The 26,790-nt window shown below is 48.7% G+C and overlaps 1 protein-coding gene across 1 annotated transcript in view; it reads right to left on the reverse strand.

Moving 5' to 3' along the window:
- Positions 1-26,790, reverse strand: part of XKR6 (XK related 6) — a 312,057-nt gene that overhangs the window by 1,656 nt on the left and 283,611 nt on the right. The window contains exon 2 of the mRNA XM_045997706.1: positions 25,129-25,325. Coding sequence (XP_045853662.1) covers positions 25,129-25,325 — 197 coding nt within the window. The remainder of the gene's footprint in view (positions 1-25,128; positions 25,326-26,790) is intronic.

Raw genomic sequence — 26,790 nt, forward strand, 5'->3', positions numbered from 1 at the left:
TGTGGCCAGGGTTGGTGGCCCTGTCGCCAGCAGCCTGTGCTCTCAGAGGAGCCCACAGAAGGGATAACCAATGGTGAAGCCCAATAGTTTGCTCACTGCCCCAAGTTCTACCCCTATCCGCCTCTGGGAAAGCACTGGAGGCTCTATTACTTTTTCATCAGCTCACCCATGGCTCTGAGCTGAGGCTTTTGCATTTAGCTTCTCCATCCCCTGACTATGGCCACCCTGACCAAGGGTCCTGGGGTATTCTGTCTGTTTCGGTGGTTGCATTTCTCACTCATTCTTGTCTCTCTCATTCTTGTCCAATTTTTGTTGCTTTCTCCAACCCACCATTCTGCTCAAAGTTCTCTGAGGTCTTGACTTGGGAAGCCCATCCTTGTCTCATCTCTGTCCTGACTAAACAGCACTGTTGTTCATGCTTTGAGAATGCCTTTTCTACTCACCCTCCTCTGCTCATCATTCCCTGCATTTCTCCTCAGCAGGCAAGTGAATGTGTCTGATCTCAAATCATACTTCAATTGCTATAGAGCAATTTTATTTATAATGCTGCCTATTGAATTTCTGTAACTCAATCAAACTAAACACAATAAATAGTTACCAGAGTTTCTCTAAATCCACCTACAAGAAACCAATTATTAGGCAAGTGTTACCATATGACACCCTCTCAAGCAAGATTCCCCACCACCCCTCGACACCCCCACATATTTTCTCCATCCATCCAAAGGCTCTTTTGTTTTGTCTTTCTCTCTGGATTTCAGAACTAAATACAACTAAATTCAGTTGGAGTCCTGAATACTGTTCCTTTGGTACCCATCTCCATACTGGGTTCCCTCCCTTGCACTAAAGCCCAGTTCCCTACAATGTTCTTCCATGCTGAAGTCAAAGTTACATCATCAACCTCTCTCAGCTCAAAGTTCCAGGAGTTTGCTCATCAAGAGACTCATTCAACTGCTCCAGCCCTGTAGCCTTGGATTTGTCTTTCCCTGCAAACCTGCTCATCCTCCCTCTCCCATCCAAGCCCCAGGGGAGAGTCAAAGTCCCCTGTCATTTTACACTCTCCCTGCATTCACTTTCCTCACCCCGCTCACTCACATACTCCCAACATCTCACAGAGACACTCAGGTTTACAGCTTGCAAAATGATAGAGCGCAATAATAAAAACCATTACATTGGTGTGAGCATAGAAAAACCTCCAGACTGTTAACTGTTACAATGAGTACATATGGCTTTTGTAAATAATGGCAACCACAGTTGACAATAAACAGGGGAGAAACCATCCCAGTTCCTCCATAGAAGCCAATCTTGAGAACATCTAATACATTTCCTCTCACCTTTCTGGAAAGTTCTGAACATGGTACTTGATGTATATCCTTCCCTGCCCCTTGTACACACAGGGCATTTCCACCAGCACCTGCTGAGGCCGTGCATGCTCTGCGACCATGTCACAATGGTCATGCTAACCTTTCAGAGCCTCCTGAGTTTGTGTTGGCAGGTGGTGGGGTGGAAAGTGAGGGGAACAAGTCTCCTTGGGAGTCATGTGATTTAGGCTGTGGGTTTCCAGAGGACAGGGAATGTGCCATCTTCTTGGTAGTCTGTGCCAGGCTTTTTGCCGATCCTTTCCTTTACCATAGGAAAGCTCCTCTTAAATGTCTTTGTGACATCAGCCCTCTCCTGGTGAATTCATAGAGGAGCGGTTAATGTTAATGTTAATAATCTTGGTGGTACTGCTGACCTTTAATATTCAGATGGGAGTTCTACAGAAGCTGAATGGGAAGAAGGCATGATTTTTTTCCCCTCTAATAAATCAAAATGTATTACTTCCCTGGTTCTAAGAAAAACACGAGTGCCAAGCTCATGAAGTAAGAAAAATCAGCTTAGCTTATTCTGAGTGTGCTTTTGCACAGACTTGGCGGACAGAAGCGGGATAGCCCCTCAGCCTTCACTGTGCTGGTCGTGATATTCTGTGTGTTGTGATATTCACCTTCTCCATATCAAATACAAATAAGTAGGAATTCATCTCCAGCAATCACACATAGCCAAGCCAGGTACAATTTTTCATCATCATTCCATCTTCTGGGTTATCTATGGCATGTCCAGATCTGTTGCTGTGGTTTTTGAGGGCTGGTGTTCTGCTCCTGCCTCACCCTTCATGAAGTGTTATAGAAACTGCTTCCCTCGGAGTAGACCTGTACACTGCCTTGGTTCTTGGTTAATGCTTCCAGAATTGCTCTCTAGAGTTCGGCATGAATGTCCCCTTAGCATTATAAGACATTAATGTGAATTACAAGGAGGGCTTGGGACAGTCACATGGAAGACAGATCTGAGTGCTTGGCTGTGGTCCTGCTGGCCCGCTGATGCCCAGCCCCACTCTTACCTCTCTGCCTGTCTGTTTCAAACTTGATATATTGTATATCACCAAACAGTCAATCCACAGGAAGCTTCATGGACCACCCCCTTCAACCCACTCATTCAACAGGTTGCAGAAGTACAAGGGCTTGGGTTCCTTGCCCAAGATTACCCTGAGGACCACTGACAGTACAGCTGTCAATTAGGCCCACAGTATAGCTCTCTGCCATCTGGATCACACTGGTCCAGGCTCTCCACTCCTCTTCTGCACCCTGTCACTTGGTCAGCTCGGCTCTCCAGAGACCCACCAGGTAGCCCCTTTCCTGAGGTCATTTGTGATGAAGGCCATCAGCCTTCTCTAATTGCATATGTTTGTTCTAACACCAAGCTGTTGGTCCCTGAGGGCCTTGAATGCCAGGCCACATCCTTGGCATTGTGCAAATGCTCCAAGTTAGAGTGGAAAGGGAAAGGGGAAAGTTTTGACATGTGCCCTGTGTACAAGGTGGCCAGGGCAGAGGCCCTGTCCAGGACTAAAAAAAGTACGTTTGTCTGGAGCCTCTTCTCAGAGCCAGAGCAGGGTGAGCAGGGACAGGAAGGAACATGAGTGGGGACATCATGCCATGTTGAACCTGCTCCACTCACTCTGCCAGCAGCATCAACAGAGATGATCCTATGGGGAGGGAGGAATGCCTGGAGGGGGCTAATTCTAATTCACCACATTCACCAAAGAACTCCCTGTTCTATGCAAAGTGGTAGACACATTTTAGGGGGTCCAGAGTTAGTGCTGCTGAAGGGCTGAGTACATCCTACAGTGGAGACCAAAATACCAGGCCCACTTTAGATCCCATTTCAGAGTTGGGTTTCTCACTGGATGTTCAACAGAGGGTAACACTTGCCCTCTGGGGGCTCAAGAACCGGTGGTACCGGGCATTAGATGATACATTTGTTTTCAACTCGCCTCCAGGAAACTTGTCTGGATCCCATCTATGCCATTGGCACATTTGTTATGCTTGGTCAATGGATCAAATGTCCCATGATTTGCCACCTTTGCATCATTTCCCTGGACAAAACCTGTGGCCTCCCCCACCACAGGACTGTAAGTGCATCTTGTTCCCGAAGGACTGTGAACAGAAGGTGCTTCAGGGCAGCCAGCTAATTGGGGGCTCAACTGGGGCAGAGGAGGGGGTGCCCCAGATGAATGTGTTCCCTAAAGAGTAGCTGACTGTCCCAGAGAACACCACATGATTCACTGAGCATGTACATGCATTATCTTATTTTGAAGAACCTTGTGATGTAGGTACTTACTACGGGCTGAACTGTGTCATTCTTCCCACTAAAAAGTTCATATGTTGAAGCTATAGTCCCTAGGGCCTCAGAATGGTACTGTATTTGGAGACAGGGTCTTTAAAAGGGTGATTAAGTTAAATGACATAATTAGAGAGGGCCCTAATCCAATCTGACTTTGCTCTTATAAGAGAAGGGGATTTGGATACATAGAGATACCAGGGATGCACTCACACAGAGGAAAGACCATGTGAGGACACAGGGAGAAGGCAATCATCTGCAAGCCAATGAGAGAGGCCTCCGGAGAAGTCACTCCTGCCTCCACCTTGATCCTAGACTTCCAGCCTCCATAACAGCAAGGAAATAAAGGTCTGATTTTTTAGCCACCCAGTCTGTGCTATTTCATCACAGCAGCCCTAGCAAACTACTATAGTGCTCTAATTCCCATTTTTTAGAAGAATAAACTTCAGATATTTTTCAGAAATCATATGCTCGTCAGGAAGTAGAGTCAGGATTCAAACTCAGAGTCTGACTCCAGGGGCTCTGAAAGCAACCGCTATACTAACGGGCCCCCCAGACATGGCCTTAGAAGAGGCCGGGTGAGGGGAGAGGAAAGAAAGTCGAGCCATTTTGGATACGGAGGATTTGAATCTTTTGCTGAGGGGACTGGGTATCTGAGAGAGGCCCTTGATTTTGGAGCTACAAACCAAATTTGCATTCTAGTCTACGTTCCTCAGGAGAGTTGCATTCAAGCCACAAAGAAAGAGGTGACTCCAGTAGAATTAACTGAGATCGGTTTGCTTCTGTCAAGTGATTAATCTTCAAAGGCCTGCAGTGTATTCCATTCTAGAGGGAAGAAGGCAAGGTTTTCCCTCACTGCTGTGGCTCACTTGGAAGATTTCTGTCATGCCTGAGATCAACCCAAAAGTCAATGCATTATCCTGGCCAAGACCCAAGCCCAGGGGAAATGGCTTTAGAAGAGGACTTGTGGTCCCCTGTGAGATTCTCAGACAGGCCTGGGAGCATTTACGATTTGCTCCCACTATGACTCAATCTCTTTCTAAATTCCAAAGATCAGACTGGAAATTGTTAAACACTTCACGTTCGGCTGTGACAAGTTCTGGGCAGTGAACTTTACAGCTTGCTCACTTTTCCTGGTGCAGACCAGGAGGCAGGGCTTGCAGCTGGCCCACTGAGCCCAGCCTCACCAACTGGGAAGATGCTAAACTGAAGCCTCCTCGGGGGTCACTCCCCTTGAGAAAAGCTCGGGAGAGGGGCCCTCAGGTTCTGATCACTGGACCCAGGGTTTAAGATTTCCAGAAATGGAATGGCCATATCTATGACTAATGTAACAGAGCATGAGGGGCCACAATCTGCAGTTGGACACCCCCTTACCGAGGAGCAGTAGCCATCAGGAAATTTGGTGGTGCCAGTGCAATATCCAAGGATCACTCTCAGATGAACTGTTGCCAGTTGGGGAACAAAATTAAAAAATGTGAGTGTGGATATCCCATTGCTTGAGAAGCATAGTAACATGGTGTCTGGGAAAGGATGGGACTCTAAAATTGGAGGGCAAGGGGGAGATGAAGTGGAAGAATCCGAAGGAAAGATACAATGCAGTGGGAGGGATCAGGGTACACCCACCAGGGTGAGGTAGGGAAGCTGAGATATGACAAGCCCAAAGCAAGGCCATGACCACGGCAGGGCTGCACCAAGGAGCCAGCAAGTGGGAGCTCCAACACACCAGCAGAAAGGGAAGCTGAAGGAGAAACCAGACACTATGGTATCTCATGGGGAGAACACAGCATGTGGGTTTGAGGAGTACCTGAGAACTCCCAGGGGTATCTAGAGATGGCCATGAGATGAGGTTAACAGCCGGACCTTGTTCTGCGGAGTGGTATGTGCACGCCCAGCTCTGTTACCAGCTGCTGTCCCCCACCTTTCTATCACAAGGTCTTAGTACCACCACTAAATCACATGTTGGAAAAAGACTTGGACGAGGGATTCGATGGGGCACTGAGACAAGGTGGAGCAGGGTAGGAAGAGTCAGCTGTGCAGACTCCCAGCTCCCTCTCCAGTGGCTCCCTCACATCAGCATATAACCACAGTCAAGTTCTTCCGATCTTACAAAGACTAGATTGTCCTTGGAGCCCCGCACCTTCCGCTAGTGAGATCCCATTTCCCTTTGTCTCTTCTCCTCCAAACTTCTCAAGGGTAATCTCCTTGCTCCCTTAACTCCCCTGCCTCCCCTTTATTCCTGAACCCAGTCCCCATGGAGAGCTCTCTTTGAAGTCCTCAACCAATTCCTTCGTGTACAGTGTAGACGGCCAGTCTCTCCTGACACTGTGTGACACTTGGCTTTTGGATCCACTTTGTTCTTCCTCACACTTGACCATTAGCTACTGCCCTACTTGTGCCATCCTTTCTTTGCTGGACTATTATCCCCATTTTCCAGGTAAGGAAACTGAACCTGAAGTTGAAAGACTTCAATGTGGCCGTAGCCACGTTCTGACATTACATACTCAACTAATTTGTATGGAATGGTACCCGTAGAGATTCCCCAAGCCAAGAAACATGCTCAATTGGCTATTTGTCTACATGCATGTCAAGGTCAACATCTCCCTCTTTCAATTCTCACCTCTTCCCTAAAGCTAATATTAGGGGAACTCAACCATCTATTCTTCAAATCATCCTTGTGTATTTTCCCCACACTGAGCTCCTGGTATCTGGGTGGTTCTTCACTTTCCCCCAACTGATTTCCCCTATCTTCCAACATTTTTTAAAAATCTAAGTCTCTTCTTGGAAATGCTCCCAGGAAAAAGAGATAGCAGCTGTGTGCACAGTTCTCGAAAGATTCCTACCTGTCTCCTGTCCTCACCTCCACCCAGGAGACACAACAAGGGAGCACCTGGTACTTTCCCATTCAGGCAATGGGGAGAAGGAAACTAGCATGACGGATGCCACCTACGAGCCAGGTCCAAAGATGTTGAGTAATTTGGCCAAAGTTACACAGGTAGTAAGCAAGAGAGCTAACAACGGAACCTGGGATTATCTCACTCCTCATCCATGATCGATGTGCCTGAGCCAGCTTATCCTGACGTATGAGATCCAACTGTGAAATTTACAAGAATTTTGTGGGCTATCCAATGTCAAGTTGGGGGCTTGAAATAGGTGTGGTGGAAATATTTACAAATTTCTACTTTAACAAATCAGGGGGCCCCCAATTCTGCTAAGAGCTGGTTGTTAGCATTTACTGGCACACCACTTGTCAGGATCTACTGTCCTTCTTGAAAAATTTAGTGGGCCTCGGGGAACCTGGATGGCTCAGCGGGTTAAAGCCTCTGGCTTCAGCTCAGGTCATGATCCCAGGGTCCTGGGATCGAGCCCCGCATCGGGCTCTCTGCTTAGCTGGGAGCCTGCTTCCTTCTCTCTCTCTCTCTGCCTGCCTCTCTGCCTACTTATAATCTCTATCTGTCAAATCAATATATCTTAAAAAAAAAAAAAAGAAAAAAATTAGTGGGCCTCATTGCAAATTAGCCATAAGGCTGTCCTCCATATTCCAACATCATACTTCTAGGCAAAACAACACACTATTGGCTATCAGTCAGAATAATACTTAGTAAGTTTGATGTGAAAGCAACAAAGAAACCAATCCCCTTTTTAAACTTTCACTAACAATATGCTCACAATAAATCATTGATGGTCTGACAGTCTTCTTTGACCCTCAGGCTTTTGCAAGTGTTGACATCCTCATTTTGGTCACATTTCTGTGTTTGGAGAGGGTGTGATCCCCGCAGGAGGTTACCACATGGGGTAACCTTAAGACACCCTTGATATTTCCAGACTGACCTTTAGTGAGGGTCCAAACAGAAGATGGCATCCACCATCTGTGGATGGCACCCTTGGGACCGACAAATGTGTGTGGCGGAGTCAATGTGGAAAAACCCAAGGGCAATTGAAGTGACCTAGTATAAACAGAGGGCAGGAAGACTGGAAGGTCTCAGGAAAGCTGACATCTGAGAAACCATACCATATCCTGAAGAAAAAGCTCTTTAATATCAGGGAGATGGATCAAGGGGAACAGAATTTGGCCACTACATAGATAGTCTGTGTTGTAGAATGTCATCTTCCCATGATTTTTGCAAATATCTCTTTATTGGCTCTGTATCCAGGCCGATCATCTGCTAATTGTTAATAAAAATTCAATCATAATGATCTCTCTTCTCTACTGAACGGCTACCATGGCCCAGACTCTAGGCTGAGCACGTGACACAAAGTAAATCAGTTATTCTTCCCTGCAAATTTTTCTGAAGTAACGGCTTATTTGAAGATGGAGAGACTAAGGCTCACAGGCTAGTGAGCTTTTCCATTATTAAGTAGTTAAGAAATCACAGAAGAAGGGTTTGAATGCAGGCCCGCCTAGCTTCCAAACTCAGAGTCCTTTTGTAAACACTAGGGGAAGTGTGTCTCCTCACCCAAAACCACAGATTAACGAATTAGCATTCAAATGTATATATCGATTCCTTATCAGTTTGGTTACTGTGTGGCAGCCCTCTGATCCTCTCTGTGAGCACTGACAAAGTCAAATTTGTGGGCCTGCCAAACTGAGGACCCACCCCTGGAAGGCCCTGAGCACCCAGTATGTGTGGAAGCGTATCTCTCATCCATCTCCCTTGCCTGGGCTGCTGGAATGGCCTTCTAGCTCATTTCCCTGCATCTGCTCTTGTCGCAAAAGTCTATTCACAATCCAGCAAAATTGACTAAGCTACAGTATGCCCTGCTGTGTGGCCTCCCAGGCACGGTGGGCTGCCCATGGTCACTGATTTTCTGTGCCTTTCCCATGGGAGGATATGCATTCCTGCTCTGTTGAACTCAAGTGCAGTCTGTGACTGGCTCTGACCAGGGACACATGAGCACAAATACGTGTGTCACTTGTAGGCAGAAGGCCATGCTCTCCCATGCTCCAAGAACAAGCTGTTTCACCAGTGACCTGTGACAGACATGCCACCAGCAGGAAGTGAATGATTTCTGGTTTTAAGGCACCAGAATTGTTTGAGTATTCCACATTGTGGCATGGCCAGCCTCTCCTGATTGATGTGTCATCTTGTTCAGGGTTAACACCATGGTGGGTCCTTTCAAGGGCCTTCAGGGCCCCCCATAATACTGCCTGGGAGCAACAAGTATAATCTGTCAGTTCCCTGCTCATGCCCTTCAGTTACTCCCTTCCCCAGTGGATGCAGATCTAAGTTCCTTTCATGGTGTCAGGCTTTTATGAAAGGCCCTACAGGGGCCTTGCCAGGGTTCTGGGGTGCTAGTCGTTGTCACCTCCCTCCAGTTCCTGGCACTCCCTCAGCCCCAGATGTGCTCCAGGCTCCCTCTCAACTCAGGGCATAAGCACTTGCTCTTCCTCTGCCTCAAACACACTTCCCCCAGATATCCAAGTGCTTCACTGAGCCCTTGACTCAGAGACCAGCTTCCCAGCTTGCATCCCTCACCGCCACACTAAAAAACTGACCCCCCCCCACCACCTCTCCCTGCCCCATGTCTCCTCCCACTTTCCATGCTTTGTTTTCTACCATAGCCTTTCCCCTACCACCTTGGTAGACTTTTACTTTTACTTCGTTCCTTTTTTTTGGTAGATAATTTCCAAGGGCAGCCATTTGGTCTGGTACTTCTGAAATTATGTACAAAATTGCGCAGGTAAAAAAAAAAATTGCATGGGTATTTTTCTCATTAAAAAAAGCCTATAGCTTTACACTGTTGGTGGGAATGCAAGTTGGTGCAGCCACTTTGGAGAACAGTGTGGAGATTCCTCAAGAAATTAAAAATAGAGCTTCCCTATGACCCTGCAATTGCACTACTGGGTATTTACCCCAAAGATACAGATGTAGTGGAAAGAAGGGCCATCTGTACCCCAATGTTTATAGCAGCAATGGCCACAGTCGCCAAACTGTGGAAAGAACCAAGATGCCCTTCAACGGACGAATGGATAAGGAAGATGTGGTCCATATACACCGTGGAGTATTATGCCTCCATCAGAAAGGATGAATACCCAACTTTTGTAGCAACTGGAAGAGATTATGCTGAGCGAAATAAGTAAAGCAGAGAGAGTCAAGTATCATATGGTTTCACTTATTTGTGGAGCATAACAAAAAACATGGGGAGATGGAGAGGAGAAGGGAGTTGTGGGAAATTGGAAGGGGTGATGAACCATGAGAGACTATGGACTCTGAAAAACAACCTGAGGGTTCTGAAGGGGCGGGGGGTGGGAAGTTGGGGGAACCAGGTGGTGGGTTTTAGGGAGGGTACGTATTGCATGGAGCACTGGGTGTGTTTCAAAAACAATGAATACTGTTATGCTGAAAATAAATTTAAAAAATAAAAATAAATAAAAATAAAAAAGCCCATAGCTATCTGATTCCCAAGTGAGCCCATAGGGAAAGGGGCCAGTGACCCCATCAGTCATCACAACTGCCCAGTTCTAGCCCTTAATGTGGGACAGGGCAATTCCCTGGGAGCCAGCATGTATGCTTTTGTCCCTCAGGAAGAAATCCTCGAGGGTAGAAAAGACAAACGAAGGCAAACTAACATTTATTGTTGTTATCAGGCATTATACCACATACTTTGCTTGTGTAACTTCATTTAGTCCTGACAATAATCCCTTGAAATGTCTATTGGTGACGCATTTTACACACAAGAAAACCAAGACTCAAGGAAGTAAGAGGATGTGCCCGAGGTTACTGCATCAAGCATGTCCTTTTATTCTCCTTCTTTGATTCTGGTTCCCTGCTGACCCTCCAAGGAAGAGCAAGAAATGGTGCCTTTCCCATGCAAACCAACCCACTGAAAGGGGGCCAGATTCAGCCCACAACCGCAACATCATCCATTTAACAGCAGAGCAAAAGTCCTCAACAGGGCTGATTTTGCCCCCACCCTCACCGGGACATTAGGTAATGTCATAACACCAGGTGTGAGTGCTACTGGTGTTTAGTGGGTAGGGGCCAGGGGTGTTGTTAAACTTTCTGTAATGCACAGGACAGTCCCCCCTCCACAGCCCCAGATCTTTTAATGATGAGGTTAAGAAGCCCTGTGATTGGGTATTCCTACTTCCTCAATATTTTCAGGAAGTCAAAAACCAAACCGGGAATGTGGGTGTGTCTAATAGCTGGAGATTGAAGCTTTCTAAAGGGTTCTTCCTGAGGAGTGACTATCCTTGAAGAGGCCCGTGGGGTGCAGACACCGTGTGACATCGCGAGAGGCTGTGGGAATAGCATCTCTGGGGTCTGATATCAGCAGGATGCATCTCTTCTGAGCAGCACACATCAGGTGCTCACGGCTGCGCTGGGGACATGGTGGATAACACAGGAAGGTTGGACGTTCCATTTGAGGAGCTTCAAGGTCAAACACTGATATTTAAAGGACCCAAAAGAGGAAAACTAAAGCCAGTCCTCTGTTCGCTTGTCTCCTCTTTCTAAGATGCTGTCAGAGCTATCAAAATACTATCTTCACAGCCAGCTGGAGAAAGACAAATTTTAGAGATTCTAGAACAAATGTCAACCACTCAGCTGGTGTGGTGCAGGACTCACAGATGCCTGGATCCTTGCTGGCCTGGAGCACACAGTGAAGAAGGCCATCTGCTCTCACTGGAAAGTTCCAGTAAATCCCTTCTCCTTGAGGAGCAAATGGCCAACCAGGCTCAAAACCCTGATGCTCCCAGAGTGAGTGCATTTTTAACCCAGGTTGAGATGCCCTGGAAAGGACAGAGGCCTTGGTACAAACAGATCTGGCCTTATTTTACTGTTTGTGAACCTTGGCTAAAGATGTGGATTGGGAATATTTAATGAATTGTGAGTATAAAACATATAGGCACATCTTTGATATATATACATACTATACAATATATTCATATATCTCTACATAGTGTGAGTATACCCATACATCTATATAGAAAGAATGAATATTTGTAGTGTATAGATACATACTGAATACCCATTGAGTATTTTGTGGTGCCAAATGTGTGCCTTCATGATGGTCATGTCAACAATCCTGAGCCTCACAACAGAGGTCAAAGTGCTCTAGAAATTCTAAAATGCCTCATGTGCACTAGTTAGTTTTAAGTTTTAATATTACTGACATTGAAATGGATTAGCAGTCAAGTCAGAGGGAGCAGAAAGCCTCAACCTGGAGGGGAAATGGCTTTGAGAGACTGCTCTGCTCAGCTTCCTGGCATTGCTTTTCTTCTGTTTGGGGTTGGTAAAATCTAGACTTCAAGTTTTTGAGTTTTGCCTGTCAAGATGTCAAGATGCTGTTCTGGCCTGTTTGGAATAGTATAGGGTGAGACCATAACTCTCGAGGCAAAATCAAAGTTCACGGCAGCCTCCTCATCCTGTCTCATGCCCCTTCAGAAATGTGATGATTCAGGGCTTGCGGGCTTTGTGTAGGAGGGGACTTGGAAAATTATAGTCATTTAGAAGCTGATAAAATCTTCTCTTTGAAGACTTGTTTATTTGAGAGAGAGAGAGAGAGAGCATGAGGGGGAGGGGAGAAGGTGAGGGAGAGAGAAACTCAAGCAGACACTACACTACTCAAGCACGGAGCCTGACGTGGGGCTCAATCTCACGACCCTGAGACCACGGCCTGAACCAAAACCAAGAATCGGAAGCTCAAGCAACTATGCCACCCTGGCACCCCAAGCTGATAAAACCTTTTTAAAAGACTGGGAGTCAGAGTGGATCCTGTCTCCCATGGAGTGGGATATGACACAGTTGTCAAAGCCCTAGAAATTCTGCCAGCCAAAATGGTCTTGGGTTCCCTTACCTTGGGCCACCAAGGCCCCGAAGACGACCTTGATTAACTAGAACTGGACTGGCGGCATTCTGGTCTCATGACCACTGCTCTCCGCTCAACTGTGCTAGCCATGCTTCCAGACAGAGCTGTGACAGGAGCTCAGGGAGGGCAAGGAGCACGGGCGGGTCTCAGATACTGTTTAGTCCCACAGCCTCTCAGATGAGCAGAAAAGCAGTACTGCTGAGCAGGTGAGTGTCTGTGTGCCCATGTGAGGCTGACCCTAGAGAGGTCCTGGCCCCTGAGTTCAACTTCTCAGTGGTCAATGGCCCTAATCGAGAAAAGCCTTCCAGGGAAAATGGCGTCCAATCAGAGCCTTGCTGAGGATGGCAGCAGTGTGTGCCTTCCTTGGCTGGCAGTGGAAATACTAGCCTCCATTGTCGGAGGGCCTCCCATGTGTGGAGAACAAATGCATTTCTCTTACTCCTGACAAAACTCTTCTGAGGCAGGAGTTATTAGTTGTGCTCTACAAATGGGAACCCCGAGGCTCAAAGAGGTGAAGGCCTTGTTGGAGAGGCTGCAGCATGGGAGTTCCACACTGGGAGCTTTCTACAGGGCCAAACAGGACACAGCAACTTTTCTTCCAGGGGACGGTCCCAGGACATCAACATGTAGACAAGCAGAAAAGGACTCAAAGCTCTGGGCTGTCACTGATGAAGGCTGAAGGATGAAAGGAACGTGGGAGCCCCCAGGTTTGTCACAGGGGGGCAGATTTTCCAGCCGGCAGCCTTCTTAGCTCTAGGGTCTGGCAGGCAGCCTGGGGCATGTGGAGCCTGAACACCCAAGAAGATCTAGAATTCATTGAGGTCTCAGCTCTCCTCTGGTCAGCTTCGGACCCATCCTTACCTCAGGATGACCCTAGAGTGAATGCCGCACCCTAGAACTCCTCTTGATGTCCTGACCAGCCTCACACCTCCAGCTGGGTCCAGAATCGAATGGGGCCCTGGAGGTAAATCTTACAGATGAACAAGTTGAGGCCCTCAGAGAGGGCAATTCATCCATAACCACGCAGGATATAGAACAGCCTAGGGGGGTCACCTCCCAGGGTTTCCTTCCCCGGGGTCTCTGCCCTTCTGTTCCCCTCCCCAGTAGTAAGACATGTGAGACCCAGGAAGGCATTGTTCATGGAGCTCTCAGACTTTATTTCCTTGGGAATCTTAAGGAATAGAAAAGAACTTTTGAAGATGATTTCACTGCAGTCTTTCCTGGAGCTCCAAGTTCCCATGATCATCTCTAATGTGAATGACAAGGCTAATTAAAGATTGCTACTGCCCCAATTTCACTGAGATTCCCCCCCCATCTTCTCTTCCTTAGACTCATAAGCTATCAGAGCTGAAAGGGTCTTCAGGGGTCCTTCCTATCCTCATTCATAGTAGCCAGGCCAAGAGAAGACGAGGTTGCAGGGATCTGACTGGAATCCAGCAGGGCATTCTAGCACAGTGGACTCCCCACCCAGTGCTCCTTCTGCCAGCTTTTGCCCTCTGCAGGGAAGTTGGAGGAAGACCTTGCAGGGGAGCAGCTCTAAGAGGGGGGTGAAGTGTCTTTGTGGGGCAATGAAAATGTTCTCAGATGAATTGTAGTGATGGTAACAACTCTGCAAATATACTAAAGCCAGTGACTTGGGTGCCTGGGTGGCTCAGGCGGTTAAGCATCTGCTTTCGGCTCAGGTCATGATTCCAGAGTCCTGGGATCGAGCCCTTCATCAGGCTCCCTGCTCAGCGGAGAGTCTGCTTCTCCCTCCCCCTGCTCATATATGTGCACTCTCTCACTGGCTCTCAAATAAATAAATAAATAAATAAATAAAATTTAAAAAAAAAATAAAGCCAGTGACTTGTACATTTCAAGTGGATGAATTGAATGGTATGTAAATTGTATCTCAATAAAGCTATTTAAATAAATAAATGTTGGCAAGACCACTAGGCCAGGCTAAGCTACGGAAGCAGCCAAGAGACCCATCTCAGCCTCCCTGCCACTCCTCAGACACCGGAGGCATTCTCTCAGCTCCAGGCCTTGCTCTTGGCTGTCCTCTCTTCCTGGCACACTTGCTTCCAAAATCTGTGGGGCTGGCTCCCTCCCATCCTCACATCTTTGCTCAGAGGTCACCTTGTCCAGGAAACCTTTCCCAGCTGCCTTACTGAAAACTGCCCACAGATCTGCTCCCCTCCCGTCTCTCTTCCCAGTTTCATTGCTCTCCTGAGAGCCTCTCGTCTACTAACACAGAAAATAAGATAATTGTTTTGTTCCTTGTTTGCCTCTCCCTGCAAGAACTGTAAGCTCCGTAAGGGCAGGACTTTCTTCTCTCTGTTTTGTCTATGACTATATCTGCCCGCAGGTCCTAGAACCCTGCTTGGCACATTGTATGTGTTTAATAAATAGTTACCAAATAAGTGAACAAGGGGCCCCATTACAGTTACTGCTCAGGCTTCTGAATTTGCATTTCCCCGCAAGATGGTCCTGGACAGCCTGTGCAAGCTCAGGAAGCCTTGTCTGGATGGCCCTTTGTGTTTGGGCATTGGACTCACAAACATTTCCAGTTTGGCCAATTGCTGTTCCATTGGTGGTAACTTAATGAAATTGGTTTAGCTTGCCTTTCTCATATTTGTCCTGCTGCTTTAAGAAGTCTCCTTTGTATGCACATACTGTATTTTCTTTTGCACTTGAAAATTTGAGTTTAAGAGGCTGGATTTCACATGTAGTATTCCTACTACGATTAAAAATAGAGAAAAGAATCCTGCCACTCTTTCCTCTTGCCAGTTGTTAGGGGCCATCTCAGCCAGGGCCTCAGAACCGTGGGCAGATTAAGCTGGAATGTGCACAGGAAGAGTGGAGGTCTTTGCTGAAAATTCTTGCAAATTCTGTTTAAAAGTTTTTTTTTATGGTTTTAAAGTGCTGTTGAACAAGGAGCCATGGGTAGCTGAAGTAGGACTGTACCTTGGAGTTGGCTGGTCAGGGAACGCTGTGTGCAGATGCAAATAGCTGTCGCATAGGAGAGAAGGAGGGTGATGCCTCAGAGCTGGAGAACACAGGAAACAGAGCTGGAGAGAGGGGGAAAGCACTGGCTACTCCCACCACCATGGGGGAAATGGGAGAGGCCAAGTCTGTGTTCCAGCCAGAGAAGGCAGTCATGCCCGTGCACCTCTCCACCTTTCAGTTATAGGTAAGGAAGATACAGATGGCCAGGAGAAAGGAAGAAACAGGGGATTGCACATCTTTTCCTTTCTTTACCTGCTCCCAGCTAAGCCATAGACAAGTGATACGCAGCTTGGAAATTGACATTAAAGGCTGGAAGACCTCTGTGCTGACTTGGTCTGAAACCCTGGAGCAGCTCTTAGAAATGGGCGACTCCAGCTTGGCAAGGGAGTGAGCTAGTGAGAAGGGCTCTGTCCACTGGTAAGGGCTGGGGGCATGGAGGCTCCCTGTGACTCTGGATGAGTGATTCATTACCTGCAACGAATGCAATGAATCAATTGTGTGTGTGTGTGTGTGTTTTGTTTAAGACTTTATTTACTTGCAAGAGAGAGAAAGAGCATGAACTCAAGCAGGGAGGGACAGAGGGAGAGGGAGAAAGAATCTGAAGCTGACTCCATACTGAGTGCAGAGCCTGACAAGAGCCTCGATCCTACAACCATGAGATCATGACTCGAGCCAAAACCAAGAGTCAGATGCTCAGCCAGCTGCGCCACCCAGATGTCCCCAAATTGGCTGTTTTAATAGCAAGTTTTACTTCTTGATAATGAGAAAACTGAGTGGGAAATTCATAGTTGTGGTGCTCAGATCTGTCACCTTTGGGTCACATGACCAGATTACCATCCCCTTTCCACGTGGCAGCTTCATCTTTTAACCAGAATCCTAAATGATCAAGGAATTAATTTTTGTGTCCCAGACAATGAGAGTGACAGCAAATGTTCATAGGAGCAGGAATGGAAAGAGACCAGAATGCATTTCTTACATAAGAAAAAAAGAAATCTCCCAAGAAGAGGGACATGGAAGTCTTCCACTGTGAGAGCAGGAGGGAGGGGTGGGCTGTTGAAGCCATCCAACAGCTACGGACCCGCCCTGGGCCTTCCCTTTTCCTGAGAGCCCAGACCGGGAGGGTGCTCTCTCTTGACCTCGCATGGAAGGGCAAGCTGACCAAGGAGATGGATGTCTGAGAAGTTTCCTCCAGGATGAATTTTGTCCTCGCTAGGGAAGGGAGGAAGGGTTTTGGGGGCTGACAGCTGAAGACAAAGGCACAGACAGTTTAGCTCAAAAGGAGCAGAGAAACATGCCTTTGTGAATCGCTTGGATGCTGTCAGGGCTCTGGCTAGAAAAAGAAGTACAATGTGAAGGTGAAGTGCAAGAAGCTGGAGAGGCTTTGATGCAAGAGGACCCAGCAAGTGAAATTAAGAAAGAAGACTATTAGGGAGGTTGACACCAAAGACACAGAAAGCAAAGGCCCTAATTAGATCTTAGAACTCAGTGTCTGAAGGCAGGGTTTAATACTTCTCATGCTTCCTCATCTTAGTAAACATGCTGGTTTTTACATAACTTTGGTGCTGGATATGGTGGTTACTGATGGCTAGGTCGGGGGGCAGGAAGAACTACCTGGGTGAAGCTTGGTATCTGAAGTCCAGGCTGTAGATGCCATGCTACCGTCTCAGCCGCAGGCCCGGTGCGGCAGGAAGAGAGCTTCTTCTGAGAGCCTTCCTTACTGTGTGACCTTGGGCAACTTACCCCTCTGTGCTTCAGCTTCCCACATGTTAAACAAGGAGGGTGGGTTAGACATCCCAGTCAACCTCTTCAGTTCAAAGGTCCTGTTGCTTTAAATCCCTCTGGACACTGAAGTTGTGAGATTCAAGTGTTTCAACACCAGAGGTGCCTTTATGTGGACCAGCATCTGCCTGACTGCCACTCACAGGGTTCAGGGGCACCTATAAAGTTTTGCATGGTGGAGTGTCACCTGTGAGAACAAGTCAGATCTGCTTTTGATCCTCTCTGAGAGAACCTCTTGCCCTCGGGAGAAGCCTGTCTCCTGTGAATCCTCCCTGAGCAAGAGTGGTTCTGTGCTCGGAGGTGGCTCAACCTTCAAGTTCCAGCTTCAGCCCTTGTGGTCATCTGGAGTTTCTGGTCCCATCCGGGAGCTTCTAGTCTTTTATTCAGTCTCTATCTGAATTAGAGGATCAGGGGAACACATCTGGCTCAGAGGGTATCTGGGGATGACTGGGATTTTCTCTGAGGGTTCCCAGAGCGACCTAAGAAGACAGAAGGCACTTGCAACATATGGAAATGGGGGTTACCAAAACTCTCACTAACTGGGTAAGCAACCCACTTGTGTCTGGCCAAACTCTCTTAGTCTCCAGGGTCGGAATAGAAACTAACCCCAAGGAAAGGCCAGTTAAAAGGCTATGTGTCTTTGTCACTAATAGGTGTTTAGGGGAGCAGGAGGGTCCCATATCCTCACCCCTTGGTCAGCCAAGCTTAGCTCCATAGTAAGACAGCAAGGCTTCTCCCTGTATGCTTAGCAGAGGTGGCTTGCACAAAACACTCTGGAAAACTAAGAATATTTTTAAGAAGCCAGTCCCTGGACAGAGATTTCAGGGACAAGAAGCGGAAGCATCATCTTCTGACCTTGTCAGTATAATTGCATCTAAGATACACACACACAAACACACACAGTGGAGCAGATGGGTCCGTAGTGCATATCAGCCTCTGCTCCCTCCCTGCATCAGTAACCACTTCCTGCAGAACCCACCTAAGTCTGTCTCTTCAAGACTCAGACACAACCATCCCTGCTTAGGACACAGCCACTGGAGCCCAACTATGCAGACAAAAATCCTGCTGTATCAGTTACAAGCCTGGTGGCTGCCTCATGCTGTTACTTAAAGTCTCTGGACCTCAGTTTCATCATCTGTGGGATGAAATGGGAATAATAAAAAATATCTACTCATAGGGCTGCCATGGGACCTTAATGGGTGAATCCATATAAAGCTCTTGAACTAGTTTCTGGCACATAATTGAGCTCCCCAAAAGTCCTAACCAGCATTTATAGCATCATCCTAATCATTGCTGCTGCTCCGCACACTTGCCACAATACACCCCATGTTCTCCGAACCCATGACCACTCACTCCCTGCCTGCTCCTTGCTCTCCCAGGCCTCCCCATCTCTTGGCACTTATAGTCCCCCTGTCCACAATAGCCACCCAAACCTCCCTTTCAGGCAAGCTCCTATTCCTCCATCAAGACCCAGATCAAATACTACCTCCTCTGTCATGCCCCCAGAAGCAGTTACAGATCCCTTCTCTGTACCTACAGCTATCACGGAATTTAAAAATTGCTGCACCAGACATAAACTCCTGAAGGGCAGATGTCTTCGCAAGCACGTCCCCAACATATCTCCTGGGCCACAGCAGGTGTCTGACAAATGGGAGTGGTGTGATACCAGGAGAAAATGGTCATCAGAGCCCCATGTATAGGATAACTCCTCAATGTGGGCTTAAATAAAAAAGGCAGACCTGGAGGCTATGAGGGTGTAAGTGTCCCACCACCCCCCGCCCCCTGCCTATGTTCATATGGAAGTGTCAGAAAAATGCAGAAGTAAGGAAAAGTGATAGAGCTGCTAATTCTTGATCCAATGCCCCAAACCTGTTCCCCCACAGTCTCTTCTATCTCAACACACCCAGTTAGAAACCACCACCTCACCCTTCTAACACTGTGGACACCAGCTCTACCAAGTCCTATTGGTTCACTTTCCAGAATGGCCCCCAAATTTGTGCACATAGCATCATTTCCCAAATGCTCTCTCCCCCATAATTTCATCCCTGGATCTCTTGGGTCAGCATCTGCTCTCTTCCCTGAACAGCAGGAAAGGGGGATCATCTTTAAACGCAGGTCTGATCCTAGAGCTTTCTTATGTAGCTTCCCACTGCATGTGGCATCAAATCAAGCTCCTTGCAGGACCCCATGGCCCCTGCCTGATCAGGCCCCTGACTTCTTCCCCATCCTCCCCCTGATATCACTTTCCTCTCCCCACCTCCACCACCACCCATAACCTTAGCTGTACTGGGTCCTTTCACGTTCTGGAACAAGCCAGGCTTTTCCTACCTCAGGACATTTGCATATGCTATTCCCACTGCCTGGGAAGCTGTTCCTGCCCTTTCCATTGTTGGTTCCTTTTCTTCATTTATACTCAGCCTAAATGTCAACTCTTTGGAGAGTCTTTCTCTGACACTCTTGCCCAAGGGAGGCTCTCTCCGCCCCCTGCACATTATCTGAGGTCTCAGCACCAGGTTTGTTTGCTTCAAAGCACTTAACATATGCCATCGGTCTCATTGATTTTGTCCTTTCTGCTCAGAGAAACGGGAGACCTATGAGGGCAGGGACTACATCTGTTGTGTTCTCTGTTGCCCCTCCACACATGGTATGGCACCCAAATGAATGCATTTTTGTTGAATGGCAGATGGCATCAAGTACCCAGCACATGCCAAACAAGCTGCCATAAGTGTATGTGTAGCTCATTAGACCTCCCCAACAACCCCCAAAAGTACTTACTATTCACACTTTACAGATCCAGAAGCCAGTTAGGAAATGAACTTGTCTTACGCCGTAAAGTCAGTAAGTGGTAGAGGTGGGCGTGACACTCGGTCTCACTTTTCCTGCCATGCCAACTGCTCTCCAAACCCCCTCACTGCCATAATATGGCCAAGCTTTCAGCAGACACCACCAGCCTCACCACCAGCATAAATGGCATGTCAGCAAGGCTCCCTTCATATCTTTATTGTTTACCTTTGTTCAAACTTTCAAGACATCAGATTAAAGAAGACCCTGCTGAGGTGCTCACATGACTCTGGAATAATATTTGTATGGTTGTTGATTATTGTTGTATTTTTCACTTGCGTGTGGTCTTTTAGGGAAATTGGATACAATCTGTCTTGCAGGCTGCATACCGCACTGTTAAGCCAGCCTACGTGAGGACCATAAGGTGGGGATGGGAAAGGTTGGGAGAGGTTGGCATGGGGCAAGATCAACGGAAAACTCGCCTACTAAAGCGATCATGGCAGTGATCTCCTAACCACCTACTAGAATTAACAGTGTAAATGGACAGGTGTTATCAAAGCCCACCAAAGCAAGGCCAGTTAGCTATGGATCCCACCAGCACAGCTTGTAGTCCAGTTCAGAAAGTGTATCTACAATTAAAATCTCCACCAACAACAACAAAATAGCCAGATGTGGCCCATGACATTGGTCATTAGTCATGTCATCAAAGGTTCATAATGGTAGGTACTGATATTATCCCTATTTCAGAGAAAGGAAAACTGAGAAACAAAATGGCTCAGTAACTTCCAAAAGGTCAGAGCTGTCAAATGGGATGGGCATCACCTCCTTCTTTCCACGCTGCCTTGCAGCAAGCATTCCCACAGCTGGAAGACTCCAGGTCACCATGTCCCTTTTAAATTTGCAGATTTTCTTTCCCCTTCTCCAATTTCTAATATTTAAACTGATTTTCTTCATTTTTATTATTTTTTAAAAGATTTTATTACTTATTTGACAGAGACACAGTGAAAGAGGGAACACAAGCAGGGGGAATGGGAGAGGGAGAAGCACGCTTCCCGTGGAGCAGGGAGCCCGATGTGAGGCTTGATCCCAGGACCCCTGGGATCGTGACCCTAGCCCAAGGCAGACACTTAACAGACTGAGCCACTCAGGTGCCCCTAAACTGATTTTATTTAATATGTCTACATTTCATACAGCCTTTTATGGGAAAAGAGAAGGAAGGCATCTATTTCTAAACAAAATGGTCCAGTGATGAGCAGTTAAGTAAGAGGGCAATGCCACACCCAGTGCAGTCTGTGCTCAGTGCTGGTGAGTCTCCTTCTTTCCCATCAACCCAGCTACTGCTGCAGACCCCATCGTTTTCTTGAGAAATCACAGTCCAATGCAAAGATTGCCACTGGCCTTTGTTTAGCCCAGCAGTTCCCAAATACACTTAACCATGGGAGCCTATCTTGAGAAACACCTATTCCACCTGCCAAACAAATATGGGGAAATGCTTACCTGACCTCCGAGGGATCTGTTGGCTCTAAAAGAGGGGTGTGTGGGGGATAGAGCCAAGGGAGCTGCCCCAGGGAGGAAGCCCCACAGCAGCATGACCCTTGCCATTCTAGCTTTTCCCCCAGGTCACCCCCTCGCAGCCTGGCTTTGAGCCAGGTCCCTGGCTTTGGCCTTCAGGGACTTGCTCCACCCCCCACCCCAGGCTCCCACATCAAGAGGGCTCTTAGAGAACAACATTTGCTGTCCCTTGAGTTTCCAGAGACTTCCCGTTCTGCTTCCTACGTTTATAATCTGAGAAACAATCACAGAAAGGACAGGCCGAGCAAGGAGGCTGTGAAACAGATGATCCATGGAGCCAAATAGGATGGCAGGGGCGACTCTCCCTCGGATCTGACCCACACCACTCGCCGCCAGGCTCTGGAATTGACAAACTCGCACCCTTAGGTGCCCTTGGAGCTTGACAATTTACAAAGTGGTCCACGTGTATTACATTCCTGCATCTCCCCTAACTCTTAGTTATCATCGCCATCTTCCCCATGTTATCAAGTGGAAGAGAAGGTCTTGCAAAGGGGAAGGGCAATGTCCAAAATCAAAGCAGGGAGTAAATGATGACCAAGATCTTGGTCTGGGACACATGACCTATTGGGAGCTCTCCCCTGGTATCCCCCTGACACCTTCCCTATCCATTTGGGGGTGCCACAGTGTGGCCGAGAGTCCAAGAAGGATAACTTGGCTGTCCTGGCGATACAGAGGGGTTGGGGGAAGTTTGATACTGACACAGCAAAGAACGGTTTAGAAGGGGGTCTCAGACTGCAACAGAGTTAGAAATGGAAGACTCAGATGGGAGAGAAAGGAGCCCTCCCCAGCCACAGCACCCCCACCCCCACCTGCAATCTGCTCCCTAGAGCACGTTTCCCTGGGCTGGGGAGCTGCAGCCTGGGGATAGGAGGGCATCAGGTGTGGAGGCTTCAGCAGAAGGCACAGTCACTGTGCCCATCCCTGGACAACTCAGCCACCACCAGGGGTCCATGAGGGTTCCCTCAAGGCTTGCAGAGCAAGGACGTTCATGTCAGCTCTTGTGACATTGGTTTTGCTCCAGAATATATCACCGAGTGATTCCCTTGGTCCTGAAACAAAGGATGTTCTCTGAATGCTGCACACTTTCCTCCAAGGTCTGGAGAAACGGGGACTCCCAGGGCCTCAGCGTGGGCCGTCACACCAGTTCACTGCCCAAGCAGATGGCCTGGCTCCGGACTCTGAAGACAAGGTCCCCACGCTCCCTAGTCTTCCTGATGTCAGTGGCAGTATGCGTGTGCCTGTGAATGGGAGTCTACCCAAAAAAGAAGGGACAGACCAGATGGACTGTCAGCCCTGCCGCCCTCAGTGTGGCTTCTTGCTCAGTGTCCAGATACCCCAGCGGAGCTAGCTAGGTATTTATCTCTTTCCAGGCCTTCCCTGGGACAGGTCCCTGGTGCTGCAGACTTGGATTGGGCCCTGGCTCCAGCCAGGAGCTACTGGCTGGGCGAGACCTCCTCCAAGAGTGGGTGCTGCTTCTCAGAGTTCCCCTCTTCCCCCCAACTTCTTGTTTCTGTGAAAGCTAGGGAGGACTGCAGCCAGTGTTCTGAGGGACAGAGGGACCTGGCCTGAGGCCTCTTTCCCTTGGGGACATTTCCAGCTGGGACTGTCCTGGACTGGGGTGGGCAGGAGGCTTCAGCTGGGAGGCAAGTTCCCAGAGTGTGGGGGACTCTGTTGGCAGCACAGTTGGATTCAGGACTAGGTTCCTGAGCTCTGAATGTCAGGATCGAGTTCACTGGCCTGAACCTTTGGCTGGCCTTTGAATTAAACTTCATTTTTTGCATAGTGACTAGGGGCATGCAGATTGCAAAGGTCAGCCAATCTGGGAAAGGTAAGGAGGCAAAGCTGTTCATGAAGGCCAGAGCTTGGCTGCCCTCGGCAGACCACGTGGGGTAAGACAGCAGAGGGCACCCACTGGAGAGTGCTCTGCAGGTGTTCATGAACATGGTGGCACTGAGGATCCATTGGAGCACCTAGAAGAGCTGTGGGGTCCAGAGCTGAGAACCCATAGGGCCAGGAGGTGGGGCCAGGGAGAGGTGGGGCATGGAGAGCAGCTGTCTTCCTACCCCAGGTCATACAAGATCATGCTCTCTGGAGTCAGGAACCTCTGGACTGAGTTTCCTCAGCAGCATCTCTGCTTGAATATTCATAGTGACAGCAAACTCACGACCTCTTGAGACATTCTTTCCATCATGGATGGCTCCTGCTGTTTGAAATGTCTGCCACATGTTGAATCAATAACACTCTCCCTGTAGCTCCCTCCGTCTTTTTGGGATGGCCATCTTCCCCTTGACATCCCTTCAAATGTTGGGTTTCATGCATCCCAAGTCTTCCTCAGATTAAATGTTCCAAGTGTCCCCCGCATGATGCAACCTTCAGCCCTTCCTCTCCTAGACCTTCCCCGCTGCTGAACTCCAGTTCCCCCCTGAAATATGCTCTGAGACACAACCATGGCACTCGTAGTCTGTCTGACCATCGATGGTGTGAGACTCTGCCTTGACCCACATAATCTAAACTCAAAAGGACACATGGTGCCCAGGTAATAAGAAACATGATTCTGGTGTATCCGTGAGAGTGTTTCTGGAAGGCATTAGCATTTGAATGTGTGGACTGGGGGAGGCAGACCCCCCCCTTCCCAGTGTGGAGGGGCATCATCCCACTCATGGGCATCATCCCACCCATGGAGGGTCTGAACAGAACAAAAAGGCAGAAGAAGGCTGAATTCTCTCTTTCTCCACCTGACGGCTTGAGCTGAGACATCCATCTCTTGCTGCCCTTGAACCAGGACTTAACACCATTGGTGCTCCTGGTTCTCGGGCCTTTGGAATGAGACTGGAACCGATCGCTGGCTCTCTGGGCTCTGCAGCTTACACTAACAGATTGTAGGACTTAGCCTCCACCATCACGGGAGCCAATTCCTTATAATAAATCTCTTTTTTTTTTATAAAAAAAAAAAAAAAAGGGCTTCTCAGGTAGTGCCTAGAGGACTCTACTGCTGTAGAGGTCAGTGCTGTCTGACTGGGCTCTGGGGGATTCTGGGGCTCCTTGGAGACCATCTGGGGCCACAGCTTAAAAATGTCCAAAACTGCTGGCATTGCTTAACAGAGTTTAGTCTTCTGTCACATGCCATCCCTAGACCATCTCCCCCCTCCCATGGATGTGCAAACACCTCAGCTCAGGCCAGCACCAAAGAAAAGGGGCCATTACCCCCAGATTGGGAGACCCAGGGCACTCCATCCTTCTGCTCCCATGGACATCTGCACCCCGGCTCTGCTCTGTTTGTAGGAACACAGTGGTCATGAGCAGGTGCAGCGGGCTTGCACATGGGTGTGGGGAATCCTTGTACCACTCACATGCTCTCAGTGTGGGCTGGGTGAGCATCACATGATAGGGACTTGGGGATCGGGACAGGCAATGCCCATGTGGTGTGCAGGTACTGAGTGTGCAGGAGGCAGGCACCAGGTGGCCCCCAGCTGGAGGGCGGGGCCCTGTCCCAGCCCACAATAAGGTCATTTCCCCAGCCTCCTGGTTGGGGGTGCAGGGGACACTCACAGGGCAGCGTCTCAGCGCTGTTCTTCTGGATCATTATGCAGAGCTGTAGCACCAGTTGGGGGGCGCTCTCCAGGAAGGTCTCAAGGAGGCGCAACATGTTGACGTCTGCATATTCGTACATCATAGCCCAGTAGAAGCGTCGCTGGTGTTCCTTCTGCCGCTGGCTCTGAATTCCCAGGTACATGGTGCGGATATACCTGCCGAGAGAACAAGACAGGGCACAGAGGGCGTGGGTAGGGGCAGGGAATGTGGGAGGGTCACACCATCCCCCCAAATCAAGACTGCCTGTGCCCATGTCCCCTCCTTCGCTCTGACGTCTTCCAGATGATTGGACCAGGGTTTTTTCCCCAGCCCCCAGACAGGGTGCTAAGTCTGCAGGGTGGAGAAGTTGGGGGTAGAGGGGATGGACAGGCCAGGGAAGGGGTGTCTTAGACAAGTCCTCCCCTTCCTGGTCTCAGTTTACTGATCTAAAAAAATGAACAGTGAAAGAGTGGGACCAGATGATCTCCCAGGGCCTGCCAGGGATGCATCACGCGTGAGCTCTGAGGACATGTGATCGCTTTCACATTCAGGACCCAGTGGGAACGTTCCACCAGGATTTCACCTCTGCCATGTAGCCCTGCCCCTCTCTGGGGGAGGAGGAAAGGGAAGGAGCATTTGTGAATCTCCTACTAAGTATCACAGGTTGGTTGGCCACATGGGGCCCAGGTCCTGGGTGACAGGCAGGTGTCCCTCCCATGTAGGACAGACAGGGAGCTGCTGCACCATCCCAGCACATGGGCTCCACAGCTGGATGGTGGAACGACAAGGAGCTGGCTCATGGCTGCTGGACAGCAAGTTCAAGCTTTCCACTAGGGAGACACAGAACCAGCAACAGAGCCTCTGTCCGAGGGTGGCATAGGACAGTCATTCTGGTGTACTGACTCTGCTCCGTCAGAGAGGAACTAGCAGCAAAGAAAGTGGGATTAGGTGGAGGGCGCGGGCTCAGGATTCAAATGCTGGCTCTGTTATTTGCCAATTGTAGGATTGGATGAATTACTCCAACTCTGTGTCCCTGCTACCCTTCTTCAACATGGAGAAGAGAGTCAGCATCGCGGGCTCAGAGGCGAGATCAGAGAGATAACAGCCATGGTGGACATGCCTCCCGGGTGCCCATGGCTCACTTACACTGGAATTTTTCAGAAGCTGTCTCTAAGCCACAGTGAAGGGAAGGATGAAAGGGACCATCTAAGATAGCCAGCGGTCTCTGAGGCTGAGCCCGGGCCAGAAAGGTTAGTAGGGCCAGGAAGAAAGCACGGTTCTGGACCTAGTTAGGATCAGGAACATGAAGCACATCCCAAGGGCCACAGCCAACAGGACAGAACCACATGTGTGACCTTGACTGTCCCCTGGGAATGTATACCACTGTGCCCTCTAAAACACTAAGCCTGAATCAGCAAGGTTGAGAGAGCAGGGTTGATATACTGTGTGGTCCCTGTGGTCCTCAGGCACAGCCAGCAGCCTAGCTGGGCTGCTAGGCACTCCCTCCTCTCTGTCTAATCACCCCCCCCAGCCTCGTCCCCACTAGCACCCCTCTTGCCTCAATCACAACAAGAGCCTCCTAATTGGCCTCCCAGTGTCCACTCTTGCCCCAGAACACAACAGTTTTTTGAAAATCATAAA

The sequence above is a fragment of the Meles meles genome, chromosome 2 (assembly GCF_922984935.1).
Source record: "Meles meles chromosome 2, mMelMel3.1 paternal haplotype, whole genome shotgun sequence".
Lineage (NCBI taxonomy): Eukaryota > Metazoa > Chordata > Mammalia > Carnivora > Mustelidae > Meles > Meles meles.